This window comes from Peromyscus maniculatus, chromosome 15 (genome assembly GCF_049852395.1).
Source record: "Peromyscus maniculatus bairdii isolate BWxNUB_F1_BW_parent chromosome 15, HU_Pman_BW_mat_3.1, whole genome shotgun sequence".
NCBI lineage: Eukaryota > Metazoa > Chordata > Mammalia > Rodentia > Cricetidae > Peromyscus > Peromyscus maniculatus.
The window spans coordinates 34,678,514-34,693,942 of record NC_134866.1 but is presented as its reverse complement, the minus strand read 5'-3'; the positions used below and the strand labels follow the sequence as shown (position 1 = coordinate 34,693,942).

Below are 15,429 nucleotides of genomic sequence, written 5' to 3'. Positions count from 1 at the left end.
TGAAATGTCTGGAACCAGGAATTAAGAAGCATACTGTAGAATATGCTGCCCTGCCTGCTCACCACATGTATCAGCTTCTCCAAAAATTAGGCAAAATGTTAAATAAAGACCACCATTTTGTACAAATAGGGCTGAGGGAAGGCATGACCTGTTGTGGCTTAGGAAAAGGAACACTCTTCGGGAAGAATGGAAAGTCCTGACAGCCAAAGATGAGTCTGCTCTTCAGGAGGCAAGAACATCCCAAAGTCTACCAGTATTTTTAGATTCAACTGCAAGACTGCCTTTCATGCAAACAAGACCAGAAAGTCATACCAAAGGACAGAGAAAGACCAGGGACAAAGCAGCGTGGAAAACCAAGTTTTTTCAAAGATGAAAGACTAATAATAAGAAGCCAGCCGTGGGGAGCTGCAGGATGGCAAGGAAAGGCAGAGCCACCTAGGAGGGGTGAGACGGGAGGAGGGAGTCTGCAGGGAGGGGGAGAGAGCAGAGAGCTGAGCACGGACGTCAGGAACAAAAGCCCAGGCAGTGGAGTCTGGCGAAGGCAAGGAGAGAGCATGGGGTGTTTTTGAATAATTATTAAAATGAGCATGTGTCTGCGCCATCCTGTGGGTGTGGCGCAGAGCGGAGTGTAAACTCTAGCGGGGCCGAAGCAAACATTGGCTTAGCGGCAGCAGCTGCCAGTCTGTGCCTAGGAGTGTGGGGACCAGCGCGGCGGCAAGCAGACCGACACCATGGCCTCGTCTCAGGGGAAAAACGAGCTGAAATTCGCCGACTGGATGGCAACTCTGCCTGAGAGCATCCACAGCATCCCCCTCACCAATTTAGCCATCCCAGGTAGGTACCCGCGGCACCTGCCCCGCCCTGCTTCACCTTACACTCAGTGCTAACTTGCTTCGTACCCACAGGAGGGAAGCTCGTCCAGGGAGGTGGGTACCCGGGTTCTCCAAACCTTGGAGGACCCTGGCACCGGGCGTCAAGGTGACTGCTTCTCCTGAGCTTCAGAAGGTTGTATTCGCAGGGCTGGGGCAGGGGAGAAGGTGGTTCCAGCCCCCTTCTGTGGTTTTCCCGGAAGATTTAAGGGATTTGGGGGCCAGGCAGTTCAGGATTCTGAGTCGGTAGCTCCATGGTGCGCTACGGGAAGAAGCTGGCTGTCTTAGGAGTTCGGCTCCTGAACATCACTGAGTCCCTCCTCAGCGTGGACTTAGGAGGATTTTGTAGTTTCACTGTTAGAATCTAGCCGAATCATTAGTATTCGTCCCCAGTCTCCTTTAAAGAGACAAAGCGCTCTCTGAAGAGTGATGAAAGTTCAGGGACCAGTGGCGGCGGCGGCAGCATAATCGCTGTCCTTGACACGGAGCTGAAGGGGGCAAGAAGCAGAAAGCAAGCATTTCCTAATTGGCTTGGGCACGGAGGGAGTCTGGCCACAGAGCTGCTTAAGGTAGAGCTCCTGGGTGAGGAGAGCAAACCCTTGCAGACCACACATTTGCTGCTCCAGACAGAAGCCAGGCGGTGAAATCCACGTGAGCAGCAGCGTAGAGGTAGAGATGGGAATCATGAGCAGATTGCCCCCGAAAAGGTGACTGAGCTGGTGGCCTAGAAAGGAAGCTTCGGACCAGCCAGGTGTAGGTGTGTGGGGCGTCAAGAGGCTTTAGCATGGTATGCATGGTTTGGGCCAGAGCACTGGTCAGCTTTCTGGGTCGGAGCACACAGCAGTCCCCTAACTTAGGTATCTAAGAGGGAAGATTGTTTCTGGACAGTTTACAAGCGCGGCAGCTGGGGAAATGCCTTTATTTCTTTAGCAATTCGGTTATGCACATGAGTTGAGGGTATGCACATCCGATTCTTATAAGACTAGGCTGGAGGGCAAATTACTCATGGATAATCAACCCCCTGCCCAGAGGAGAGCTGAGTTATTAAGTTCAACCTTCTGGTCAGTCTGTTTCCTCCGATCTGCCCTCCCCCGACCCTCAACCCCCAACGGAAGCACAATGAGTTGGGAGGAACGGAGTGGAAGTGAAACCTAAGAAATAAGGAGAGGAGCAAGAAATAAAATGGGTTTCTGGAAAAATACCAAGTGCCCAGCTAACAAGCACTGGGACTCACCAGCAACTTAACTCAATTGAAGTGGATTTTGGTGGCAATGACAGACACAGGCTGAGCAGAGCACTGTCCTCAGAAAAAGGTTGTCTCTCCCTTTGTCCTTCCTCACCAAAGGACTTCCCAGGGGCCTAGGTGTCTCTTTGGGAAAGCACAGCCCAGCTTCCCCTCTGCATCAATTCCATTCTCCTGGTTGAGACAGGGGGTTGCTCTTTTGAAGGAGCAGAAAGCACACCACTTTGTCAGTGAAACTCTACTTTCGCTTCCACCGGCATCCTCATCTTCTCTTGCTTTTTATTGTTTTCTTAGGCAGTTATTTCATGTGGTTCCACCTGCTTCCGGCACTGAGCTGGTAATAAGGGCAAAGACGGAGATGCTAGGTCTCCCGGAAGAGAGTCTCTAGAGATGGAAGGAGGTTAAATGCCTGAGGTAGCACCAGCTCTGAGGGATGGTGTGATGCCACATTTGAGTCTCACCATAAATGTCTGTAACACTTCGATTTTCAAAGCCAATGTATGTCTGCTACCTCAAATTCTTCCAAAAAACTCGGCAAAGTAGGCAGTGCTGGGATTACCACCCCACTTCCTAGACTAAAAACAAGCAACCTCCCCCTCAGAACCAAACAAAACAAGACCCAGAAATTCAGTGCAGGCAAATGACCTAAAACTTGCTTAGTGATCTGATCCCTAACAGAAATGTTACGGACTATTTCTTAGCAATGCAGGGGTAAGGACTTTGCAATGTATGTGAGCATAACTGAGAAGCAACAAGTTCTCAATGAGGCGAGAAGTAAGGCATCTTAGAAACAGGGTGATTTTCCTTTTCTATGTCATGGGACTAAGGGGAACTTTGAAGTCAGAGACTGATTTTTCTGCTGGTCTCTGGTAGAGACATAAAGATGATGAAATTTGGAAGATAACTGTCTTTCTGTTGTATTCCTAAGCCCTTTTAGTATAAGATTTAAAGTAAATGACCCATAAAGCCTTGTACTTTCACACCAACACTTCTGTGAAACACACACACACACACACACACACACACACACACACACACACACACATTCCATGTCACCAAATATATATTCCCCAATACCCATATAGTTGTACAAAAATAGGTTTTTGCAAAATTCTTAACTATAAAACTGGGATTAAAATGAGTCTGGTACCTTTCTGCATCATATAACACGGAATTTCTGGAGAAAAAGAAGACATTCAAATTTTGATAGAGCAGACTAATTGGAGACTATTACACACTAATGGAATAATTGCCTTAAAATCATGCTAATAGCTTCCTGGCTGCTACATGTTTACTTGGCCAGTTGCTCCAGCTTGAATTAAGCAATTATCTCCACCATTTAAAACCACGTCTGGTGCACAACGCAAGTGTTTCTGTGGAGAGGAACTGCTGCTCAGTCGTCCTACAGCCTCAGGTTTTCTTAGGTGAAGCCTATAGAGGGTGAAGAGCCAGCTAATTATGAGGCCACCTACTTGGGGCAGCTGTCTCACTTACCTAAGACCATAGCAAAGAACAGTCTCTCTCTCTCTCTCTCTCTCTCTCTCTCTCTCTCTCTCTCTCTCTCTCTCTCTCTCTCTCTCTCTCTCTCTTTCTCTCTCTCTCGTGTGTGTGTGTGTGTGTGTGTGTGTGTGTGTGTGTGCTCTAGTCCCCACCATGTGTGCGATTCTGGTGTCCTTGAATGTTTCTCAAACAGGTGTATCTTGAGTGCTTTCAGAACCGAGTCTCTCAGTGCTGTTCTGTATTTAAAATTTTCATGACTTGGTGTGGACTGGGATAAATGATTGTTAGTAACTGGCATTAGTGAATTATTTTTAATTTATTATTCAAAGATAAAATACTGGCAGGACACACAATTGTTCAAATTTCAGTCTTCTCATTTCTTTTCTCTCTGATGAAACCAAACTTATGGCATTTGAAATGTGCATGAGGCTGGCTCTCACCACAAGCAGGTCAGAGATGATAAAAAAAAATCAAGGAAGCAGGAAGACAAAGTATAAAATTCAGGTGAAGGTGAATCTGATAATTATTTGGCATCTTTGATGCAGAGTTTTAATTCTAATCACAGTGCCTCTAGAACCATTAAAAAGAGATTTGTCATGGCAGTATGTAGTGTGTTGATAGTCAGGGTCTGTGATAGAGTGCCTTTTTGGTCCAAAGTATAAGATACTGAGAAGGATTTGGCTTATGGGACGGATCTGCTACATAAGTCCGATATATAATGAAAGTCATTTACCCATAGTCAAACTGATCACCCAATAAGGAAGAATTGATCAAAATGTAGGACTGCAGTGTCAGAAAGAATGTATGTACTCTTGAACAGGGAGTAGTTGATTATTTTAGATAAACAAAAGAATGTTTTATAAATCAGTGATTATGTGGATAAATTTTATTTCCTTTAGAAAACTGCAACACCAGCACAAATAAACAGTTTTATGAAAACTAAGCATTTGTACAATTGATTTCTTGTCCAAGAACTTTAGCTTGCATTCATGTTGTTGTTTGTTTTGTTGTGTGTGTGTGTGTGTGTGTGTGTGTGTGTGTGTGTGTGTGTGTGTTCTGAACCTGGTGTCTCACATGTGATAGAAAGTACTCTACCTCTTTAAGGCTTTGTTCAGTTTTAACTTTTTGCCTCATGGTAATCCTTTCATGTTGCCAACACTCTTAGAGTTAACTTACCTCTTCTTTACTTTTTTCAGGCTTTTATTTTGTTTTTAATCACCCATGTGTTTTTCTGGGGGGTATGTGCATGTGAGTACAGATGCCCTTGAAAGCCAGAGTGATGAATTCCCCCAGAACTGGAGTTACAGGCAGTTAGTTGTGAGACTCCTAATATAAGTGCTGGGAACTGAACTTGGGTCCTCTGTAAGAGCAGTACATACTCTTCACCTCAAAGTCCCTTCTCCAGCCCCCTTTCTCCTCCTTGCAATTTTCTACTTCTATTTTAATTGAATGAAACTACTTATAGAGTCAATCAGGCACAGAATCTACTTGAACACATCTCTAAAACCACGTGTATGTTTGGTCAGAATGGTCATATGAAGTAAATCTTTCATCAATCAAAACACAACACGACTGTTCAGAATGAATATCTCTCTGTGTTATCCTACCAATTCCCCATCAGACTTGATTTTTCTAAAAAAGAAAAAATGAAGAGAATCTAGAGGATTGGGCATTTCAAAAGTTAGTTTTGAAATTGACACATAAAAGCTGCACTAATCTGCTCTACTACAACTTTTTCATGATGATTTGAATCGAATTCTCAAATATTGTTAACCAACACAAAGTTTTGTATATTATACTTTACTGTTTACAGTGTTTTCTCATATGCACATACAATTTTAATGTGTTCTATCAATGATCTTTTAGGACCTTGTCACTCAAGGCTGTCCAGGCAGGACCACCGGCATTGTCATACATAGACTCATGGTAGAAATACAGCATCTATATTCCACTATTCCAACTTATTTAATCATAATCTACAATTTAATAAGATAGCCAGCTTATTCATATATACATTTATAGTATAAGAAACACTTTAGTACACCGCTAAAAGGGAACTTTATTCTGTGAGTAGCAGAGTCAAACCTAAGTATACATCTTTCTAGTAGGCTTTTTGTTGAACTATCCATGAGTGTTCAAGTTTTCAATCAAGCTTAAAACCAGAACTCCATATTTGATTCAAGGCTAATTGCTCAGTCTGGGAACACTTCTGATAACTGACATTATAGTTCATCATGAACCTTGAGCAATAAATGTTATTTAATTGCTATTTAAGTGTTCAGATTAGGCCACTGTGATAAATGTAAAACCTTCTCCCTCATTTCTTTAAGCCCTGCTGCTCATTGATATTGGCTATCAACAGCACTTACTATCAGCCCATCTGGGGATGCAGGGGGATGGTAGTGCCAGCTTAAGGAAAGGAACACCCCTACACTGGTTCTGCATCCATTTGTTCTCATTCCTTATTGTTCACAGAAATAAGGACTTGTGTAATATTTATGAGGTGAAGGTTTATTTACTTTATCTACGATGTAGGATTTGCAATATTTCTCTTGAGTAAAATTTACTTTATAAACATAAAATTTCCTAAATGGTCATCATCAGGAAACTATAAAAAGCATGGGTGAATAGTAAATTGATGTATGATAGAAATAAAATAGTCAATTTTGTTTATATTTACAAGGCATACCTCATTTATTTAAAGCACAGTTTCCATGGGATAGAAACATGTATGAATGTGTATATAATTCCCTTGTTTGAATATCAGCTGCTTAACAATTAAAATGTTCTAAAATAGATAACATTTATAATCCACATGCACGTGCACACGCGTGCGTGCACACACACACACACATACACACACTTCTCAAATGCTAAAACCAATATTACAATAAATAAATGTTGAAGGTCATGCACTATATGCATATGAAAATTGCATAATTTCACAACCCTTATTTGCAAAGAAACACAAACACGTGAATACACACTGACACAAAAGAGGGTGCTCTTCAAGTACTGTTAGCTCCAAAGTAAAATCAGAGACATGATAATCCACTTCCATTCATCCTAAGTGGATTTCTGACTAGTTGTAACCATCCTAGGATTGATTCCAAACATGCTGCACGGGAATCACAAAAGTTTGGCTACCATACAGTTGAGGCTTTTCTACTTTCTTCTCTTGAGGAGTAGTTAGGGTGTGGTCATTTTTTGTGTCTTTAGAGGCTGAAATTTGAGAATGTTAATGTCTAACAAGGATCAAACGTTCTGAGAGCTGAGGTCCTTATGTGGAAGCTGCTGATGCTGGCGTCTACCACTGCTGACTCCACATCACTGCTGATGCCACAGGGGCCAGCATTGCCCAAACCCATCCATATTTTGGGCTAACTCATATTTATTGATTTGTAGTTATTAGCATTTGGTCCCATGATTCAAGTATGAGTTTAGGGAGGATGGCAGAGGACGACATGTTGAATAGAATTCTTTCTTTTTCTTTAGTCTTTTTGTTAGCTCAGTTTCTTTCTGTGTGCACATATATACGTAGGCACATTTACATGTGTGTATATGTATATGAGTGTGTATCACTTTTTTTAAAAAAAAAAATACATGATTTTTCAGTAGGGACACCTCTGGATGGTGCTGTGCAATCATTCTTACATATAAGTCCAGAGTAAAGATAAAAGTGTGATCTGAATTTTTCTCACCAAGTAGTCTGAGTGAGTGTAAATAGAACCAAATAATCTGATAGACCTGAAATAATCCCTAAATGTACCACTGTATTGAAATGTAGAGTAATAATGTAGTCTTGCCCATCACAGAAATTACACACACACACACACACACACACACACACAATCAAATTATTGGTACTTAAGAGAGGAAACTGTTTCTTGAAACAAATTTCCCTGCTACTGCTAAAGAGAATGTTTCTTACCAATAAACATTCATTTTTGGAAAGCCAAGAGCTTTCTACCATGTTAGAAATACCACAAAGTCCTTGATATAATTATGCAGGATTTAATGTATTAAAATGCTATATCATCTTATCTTTTCTGGTCTATGTAGGGTTATGATTAGCCTCAGAAGGTTAATGACCAGAAAAGCATCTAAACCACATGCTCCCTAAGAAGGAGAAATAGTGAAAAAGGAAAATAAAACCTAACACATTTCAGATAGAATTCTACTGCCAAAAGCTTTCTATGGCACCATATGCTTTTATTATGCTCTATTAAGAGAGGAAGATAGGCCAGGCAGAGGGGCAGGGGAGGGTGATTAAACCTTCTCAAGAAGCTTCCAGGATTAGTCACCTCCAGAGGTTAGGTTCTGAAACAGATGGCCCATGGATTTTGTTAGATACACTCTTGTTGTTTTCTTGTACTCGTTACAGATTATGGGAGTGGACAAACCTTACAATGCTCTATATAAAATGCTAGCTCTTATTGTGTTTTGCACAGGGTAATTCTTCCTGTGAAATAACTTTTAGGAAGCAATTATGTTTAACATCCTTGGTCATCATGATGATAGTTCAGTTTCTCAATTCAATGGAAGACTTTTTATTTTGAGGAAGAGAGTGAGCTATGATGACTTACTTGTCTACTCAACTTTCCTGGTGGCCTCCATGCTTGCCGGTGAAGGAAAAGTTGTGCATGGTATATCCTTGGTGGGTTAATGGGAACTTACCTCAATGCATGATTCAAGCCATGTTGAGTTGTGTTGCCATATGGAGCGAGAAGGTGGCCAGAACTCTCTCAGTACAAAGTTAGCTTTAAACACAGTCTTTCCATGACCTAGCCTGGGCCTTTCCCAATAAAAATTTAATCAAGGTGATGTCAAGATCATGTTACATTGGAAGGCTTCAGACATTTAAAAAATCCAGTTAAAGAACTGTTTGGAGGAACAGGGAAGATGCAGAGTGGCAGGCCTAGTTCTGTTCTCAGGGATGATTCAAGCTACAGAAGTTGAGGAACATGGAAGATGAGGCACTGTGGTGATATATTGTGTCCCCCAATATATTGTGCATCCTAATAAACTTATCTGGGTCAGAGGACAGAACAGCCACTAGATAGACATAGAGGCCAGAAAATGGTTGCACACACATTCTGCAACAATTTCATTCTGAAGGTAAAGATCCATCTGGATCTCTGTGAGTTCAAAGCCACACTGGAAACAGCCAGGCATGGTGACACACGCCTTTAATCCCAGCAAGTGATGGCAGGAAGAGAAAGGTATATAAGACGTGAAGGCCAGGAACTAGAGCTGGTTAAGCTTTCAGGCTTTTAGCAGCATTTCAGCTGAGATCCATTCAGATGAGGATTCAGAGGCATTCAGTCTGAGGAAACAGGATCGGCCAAGAAGTTGGCAAGGTGAGGTAGCTGTGGTGTGTTCTGTCTCTCCTCTGATCTTTCAGCATTCACCCAATATCTAGCTGAGGGTTTGTTTTTATTAATAAGACCTTCTAACAATTCGTGCTACAAGGCCCGGCATAGGACTGATGGGGACTGAATTGAGTCATGACCAGGGGACAGTTGAACAATTTCTGCCTGCAATTCCTTTGGTGTCCACCCTGGGTGGACCCAGGTTATGGGTCAGTGGGGGAATTGCAATGGTAGTGTCAGTTTTTTCTCCTATTTACGGGGTCAACACGAAGGTTCTGCACCTTTTGTTAGTCTAGTGCATTTAATGAGTTCTCAGACTGATGCTTCTGTTATAGTTTTAGTATGTCCATCTGCTCACAGGTTCCCAGTCTGCTTTAATAAGCTTCTAAGTGGAGCGTTTTCATTTTTGGCGGTAAGTTATTTACCAGTCTGTGTCTCATGGGTGGTGCTGGAAAGGTAGTGGTGTCTATAACACAGTCATCCTTTCTCTGCATTTTCACTCAAAGTGGAGTCAAATGCTACTTTTAAAATGGAGTCCCTTAGGACGAAGCACACCCTAAAAACTGCTTTTTTACACAGTGTGGGGTAGCTGCGAGCAGGCAGGTTGTAGTTCACAATTCCCCTCCTTAGCTCAAAGCATTACATTAGTAACACACCTTTTAGAAAGTCCACTTAACACCACACCTGCCTCTATCTAGCAAATGGTACTCATAGATACACCTTCTTCATACTTAGGTTTTGAAGATTCCTCTAGCCCGTATTTATCTCACTGTCTTCCATCACCACAATAAAATTGTTCCTTTCATGATTGTTCAAAACTTATGTTTTCCCTTTCTGATTGCCCAGTCCCCATAATCTCATTGGATCTTCCGGTAGTGTTTGGTGTGGCCCATGAGATGCCACTTCTTGAAACGTATTTCTAGATGTGTAAGTCACTATTTTTTTTAAATACTGCTGCACTACATAACACAAGACTTACTTCAGCATTTTCCCACTTGTCCTTCTCTATCACCTTGGCAAATACCTTTAGATTATCTGCTTTTAGGGGTCTGGTTATGCATACATCCAATAAGTGGGATCATGTCATTTCTGTCTTTGTGTAACTGGTCAATTTTACTGAATGCAGTGACCTCAAGGTTCACTTACTGAAAACCACATCAGGACTTTCTTATTATTGAGAGTTCAATAAATAGAACACTTATATTGTGGTTCCACTTTTTCTTATGCATTTATCCACTGATGGGCTTTTCGGTTGTAAACAATACTCCAGTAAACACACCTATGTTTCAAGATTTTGATTTCAGTTACTTGGTAGAAAATTTCCAAAGGTGGGTCTTCTGGATCATATGGTGGCTTTTTTCCTCTTAGCCATTTTGTTTTTCTTAGAAAAATGTATATTCTAGCTCCCAGCCTGATTTTTAATTGGCTGCTTCTTTATCTTTGTTATCCATCTGTAGGACTTCATCACATATTCTGGATATTAACAACTCATCAGATACAATATTTATAAGTGTTTTCCTATTCCATAAGCTGCCTATTATTCTTCTGGTCATTTCCTTTGTCACACTGAAGTTTATGTATAGTGCGATTTGAGTATTTCACTTATTATTTGATAATTTAATGTACTTAGTCATCATATTCTCTCTCATCCCCAAACTTCTCCCATATCCTCCTCCCTCCCTCCCTCCCTCCCTCCCTCCCTCCCTCCCTCCCTCCCTCTCTCCCTCCCTCCCTCACTAGCTTCATGTTCTTTTTCTTTCACAACAAATAGAAAACACAAGAGAAAAAGAAAAAAAAACACTAAAAATATGAAGTCTGATTTGTGTTGTTCACAAATTTTGGGACTTCTGAGCAAAGACCCTGCCCTGGTGTATGGATGATATACCCAGTGTCACGTAATTGAAGGAAACTGATTTCCCCTCTCCCAGCAGTTATCATTTGTGAGTAGCTTTCTGGTGGAGTGGTGAGACTTTGCGCTCACTTCGCTTTCCTTCATGCTGGTATTTTTTTCTGCCTTGAGCTCAGGTAGGTCTTGTCCACGCTGTCACAGCCTCTGTCGGTCCAGATGTGCATCTATCCTGTTGTGTACGGAAAATGCTGTTTCCTTAAAATCTCCAACCACCTCTGGATCTTACAACCCTTTTCTGTGTCTTCTACATAGATCCCAGAGCCTTGAGGGGAGAGGTGTGGTAAACACTCCTCATTCAGGGCTGGGCACTCCTGAGTCTCTCTCTAAACACTGTACCATTGTGGGTCTCTGTGTCAAATACCATCTCCTGCAGTAAGAAGCTTCTTTGATGAGGACATATACCATGGGGAGTTGTTTTACTGCTGTATTCAGTTAGAATAAGAGTAGATTTTCACCTGGAACCTGAAGCTAGATATTCCATAGGCCAATTTGGATATTTTTCATTTTAATGCTTGTATTTTTTTTTTTTTGGTGTTGTATCTAAAGATTTATCACCAAGCCCACGAACATGAAAGTTTCCTTTTAGGCTTTATAGTGTTAGCTCTTGTGTTTTCTTTTTCTTTTTATAGTGTTAGCTCTTATGTTAAATCTTTAACCCATTTTGAGTTCATCTTTGTGTTCAGAGTAAAACAAAGCTTTAATTTTGTTTTTCTGCCTGTGGATATCTGTCTTTCCAAATACGATTTGTTGAAGATGCTGTCGTTTCATTGTATTACAGGTACAGTCAGATATTATATTTCTTTACCACTCCATCTTGGCAGATAACATGTTACAACTTTTGTTTATCCTTTTTGTGTTTGTTGGTGTACACATTTCCGTAGTGGTCTCTTATCATCCTTTCTAATTTTGTGGCTTCAGTTGTAATGCCTTTTCTTTCATTTCTAATTGAGTCTTTGTATTTATTCTTGGCTGAGAGAAATGTTTGGCAATTTTATCCTTAAAAAAACAGTTTTGTTGCCTTTTTTTCTACTCTCTCTTTTATTTATTTTTGCTTCATTATTTACTATTTCCTTCCTAATACTAATTTTGGTCTTGTTTTAGTTTCTTGAGGTATATAATTAAGTGACTTAAGTTTTCTTCCTTAAAAAGGTGTTTCAGGCATTACAGTATAGTTCAAATTCATTGTTTGAAAATTCATTTTCTAGTTATTTGACATATTTGCTTTGTGATGTGAAATATGAAATCACTTTTAAAATGAACATTCTTAGTCTGGGAATCTACAATTAGAAATATTATAAAAATATTTGAAACTTTTTGGATGCCAACTTGATGTTCAAAAAGCTGTAATATTTTAGATTTCAGATTATTGATATTCAGCCAGTAAAATATATGCAAATATTTCCAAAAATACTCAAAACCACACAGTTGTAGAGTCTTAGTTTCAAGTATTTTAGAGATATTTAATTGTACTGTTATTATGTATCATATATTATTATCTTAGTTAGGGTTTCTATTGCTGTGGAGAGACACCATGACCACAGCAACTCCTATAAAGGAAAAATATTTAACTCGGATGGCTAACATTTTCAGAGGTTTAATCCATTATCACCATGGTGTGACATGGTGGCGTGCAGGCAGACATGGTGCTGGAGAAGTAGCTGAGTGTCCTACATCTTGGAGTGCAGGCAATAGGAAGTGTTCTGTATTACTGAGCATGGCTTGAGCATATATAAGACCTCAAAGGCCACCTCCACAGTGACACACTTCCTCCAACAAGACCACACCTACTCCAACAAGGCCACACCTCCTAATAGTGCCACTTACTTTGAGGGGTATTTTACTTCAAACCACCACAATTATTTATTTATAACTTTTTATTCTAGACCTGTTCTTTTTTTCCATTCATGTGGACCTTTTCTAGGTACTTTACTTGTTGATAGCAGGAGAATTATGGGAAGCAGTTCACAGTTTTAGCACTCTGTTTTAAGATGATAGTAACTTGCCAGTGGTGGTGGAGCACGCCTTTAATCTTAGCACTTGGGAGGCAGAGGCAGGTGGATCTCTTCGAGTTGAAAGCCAGCCTGGTCTAAAGAAAGAGTTCCAAGACAGTCAAGGTTACATAAAGAAACCGTGTTTCAGATTTAAAACAATAACAAAAAGATGTAAATCCCATGTAAAAACAATTTTTTAATTTTTCTCACTCCACACAATCTCATATTACATCTTCTTATATTTTGTATCCACTAATGTATTTGTCCACTAATGTATTTGATAACTATAATTCTTACATTTTCCCTTTAACTCTCATTACCAACATTAGATTATTATAATCATCTGTGTTTTTTTTTTAATATTTACCACTGAGCTACATGCTTGCACAGTTAATGTTTCTGTGTGGTGGTTTTTATGTGAATTTGAAGAGTGCCTTTCAACATTTCTTGTAAGATAGTGTTGTCAAAACTAGTTTCTAGAGTTTTATTTCAGTTCCTCATGCGACTGTATTCTAGTTTCTTCATATCCCTTGTGCACTGGAGCTGATATCAATGTGTCTGAAAACAAGTATTCCTCACCATCTTCATATACCAGATTTGTACAAGGAAAAGTGCTTACCAGCAAGGTTATGGGTCCTGGGGCCTCTCAAGCCTTGTGTGTTGGTTCTTCTCTGGGCACTTATGTGTAGTGTAGATTTCTAACTAGAAGTCTAGCTGGAATTTTATCTAGAAGCTTGTAATCTCTCTTACCTTCCTCTGGTGTCTCTCTAATATGCCACAGATTCTTTGAAGTAGGATCATGCCCCCTGCATTTTATATATATATATCATGCTATATATATATTAGATAACCCTCTGAGAATATGTTAGGTTGATCGCTTCTACATGCACCTCATACTGGACTCAATAGAAACTAGTTGTTGTTTCTTGCTGGCTGGGATGGCCAATCAAAAGACTGAAACATTGGATGTGTTCTCTTCTCTTTCTGCAAAGACACTGGACATTCTGCAGAAGTTAATGTACAGCTGTAGTCTCAAGGCTGTGAAAGGGGGTTTTAAACCAGATGACTAACTCTTAAGGTTAAAAGTTTACATCAGATATTAATGTAACCATCTCTTTTTAGATACACAAAGCATCAGGATCCTGCTAAATTAAAGCATCTAAATGACAAAGGTTAAAAGAATGAAGATTTTCATAAATCAAAATTAAGAAAAGAAACTTTTATTAATGTGGTTCATAACGAGAAAAGTCATCTTCTGCAGCAGAAATAGCTACAGGGAGACTGGATGCTCACCTTTCAACTCTGAATTCCCATAAGATTTGAACTAGATCCTTTGAGGCTGTTCCTTGGCTCACACATACTGTGTAATCTATGACATGCTACTTAACCCCTTTAAACATCAATTTCTTTATCAAAATTGAGGTAAGAATCTACTTTTAAAAGATTATTTCTGTGAATGACCTGGAGTAATTAGTATGATATATTTAGCCTAGTGCTTGGCACCTAATAAGGCCTCAATGAATGAGTTATGTGTGATGTAAGTTCTTGACAGACTGGATAAATTGAATTTACCCATCACTATTTATAACTTAGGTCTTTTAATTTCTTATGAGGTCTCACTAGTATTTAACTACCTAGAATCATTTAACAATTTCTAAGCAGTCAGAGGTGAACTGAAAATTAAATACAGCAGAAACAAATTTCAGTCTAGGGCCTGAATGTTATTTCCAAAGCTATTTGATTAAGAACAACATTTTGGCATGTTAGTAGCAGGAGTTTTTTGTTCTCTATGCCAATATAATTTTTGAGATTGATCTCCTGGGATAAGAGGTATGTAGACTCCAGGCTACCATCATTCTATTACCCATTCACAGGTTGCCTTGGGCTACTTCTGAAGTTAATATGCCGATGAAGATACTCTTAATGCAAATGCCTTGAGCCAAGTTCTTGAAGGAGAAAACTGACTTTTTGAAGGAGAATTTGAAATTACATGAATAGTGTTTCTTCCCCAAGTCAACTTACCTATCACAAACTTTATGCCAATAAAAATTATGAAGAAATATTTAAACAATTGAGTGACAGGGCATAGTATTTGGCAACAGTATTTGCTTATTATATGCTGATATAATAAAAGATGGGTGAGAGACACTTAAAGGTGTAAGAACAAACATTTTCCAGAGAATTGCTCAAAAATAGAGGCATGTGACTCATGCAGACAGTCACTTAAACATAACTGATTTATTATTCTCTTAACTATTCAATAAATGTGCATGTATGTATCTCAGAACATTGGTCTCGGTGTGTGTGTCTGTGTGTGTGTGTGTGTGTGTGTGTGTGTGTGCATTGACTGTTATGTTAAACAATTTAAAACTATCAAAAATTTATAAGTCAATAAGAATAAATACTGAAAACCACACACACAGAATAAACTCTGAATCTCCTCATTATATATCTTACAATTAGCACTATTATTTTGAGGGGAGGACATGACTTACAGTCTTTTAACACCTGTGTCCTTCTGTTTTTCTTCCTGTTAGAGGATAAC

General features: G+C 39.8%; 1 protein-coding gene across 1 annotated transcript in view; it reads left to right on the top strand.

Moving 5' to 3' along the window:
• The first annotated feature begins 249 nt into the window (after window positions 1-249).
• The window catches only part of Plcxd3 (phosphatidylinositol specific phospholipase C X domain containing 3), a 174,986-nt gene continuing 159,806 nt past the window's right edge, over window positions 250-15,429 (top strand). Inside the window, exon 1 of the mRNA XM_006988928.4 lies at window positions 250-834. Within this exon, the coding sequence (XP_006988990.1) occupies window positions 732-834 (103 nt within the window). The 5' untranslated portion in view covers window positions 250-731. The remainder of the gene's footprint in view (window positions 835-15,429) is intronic.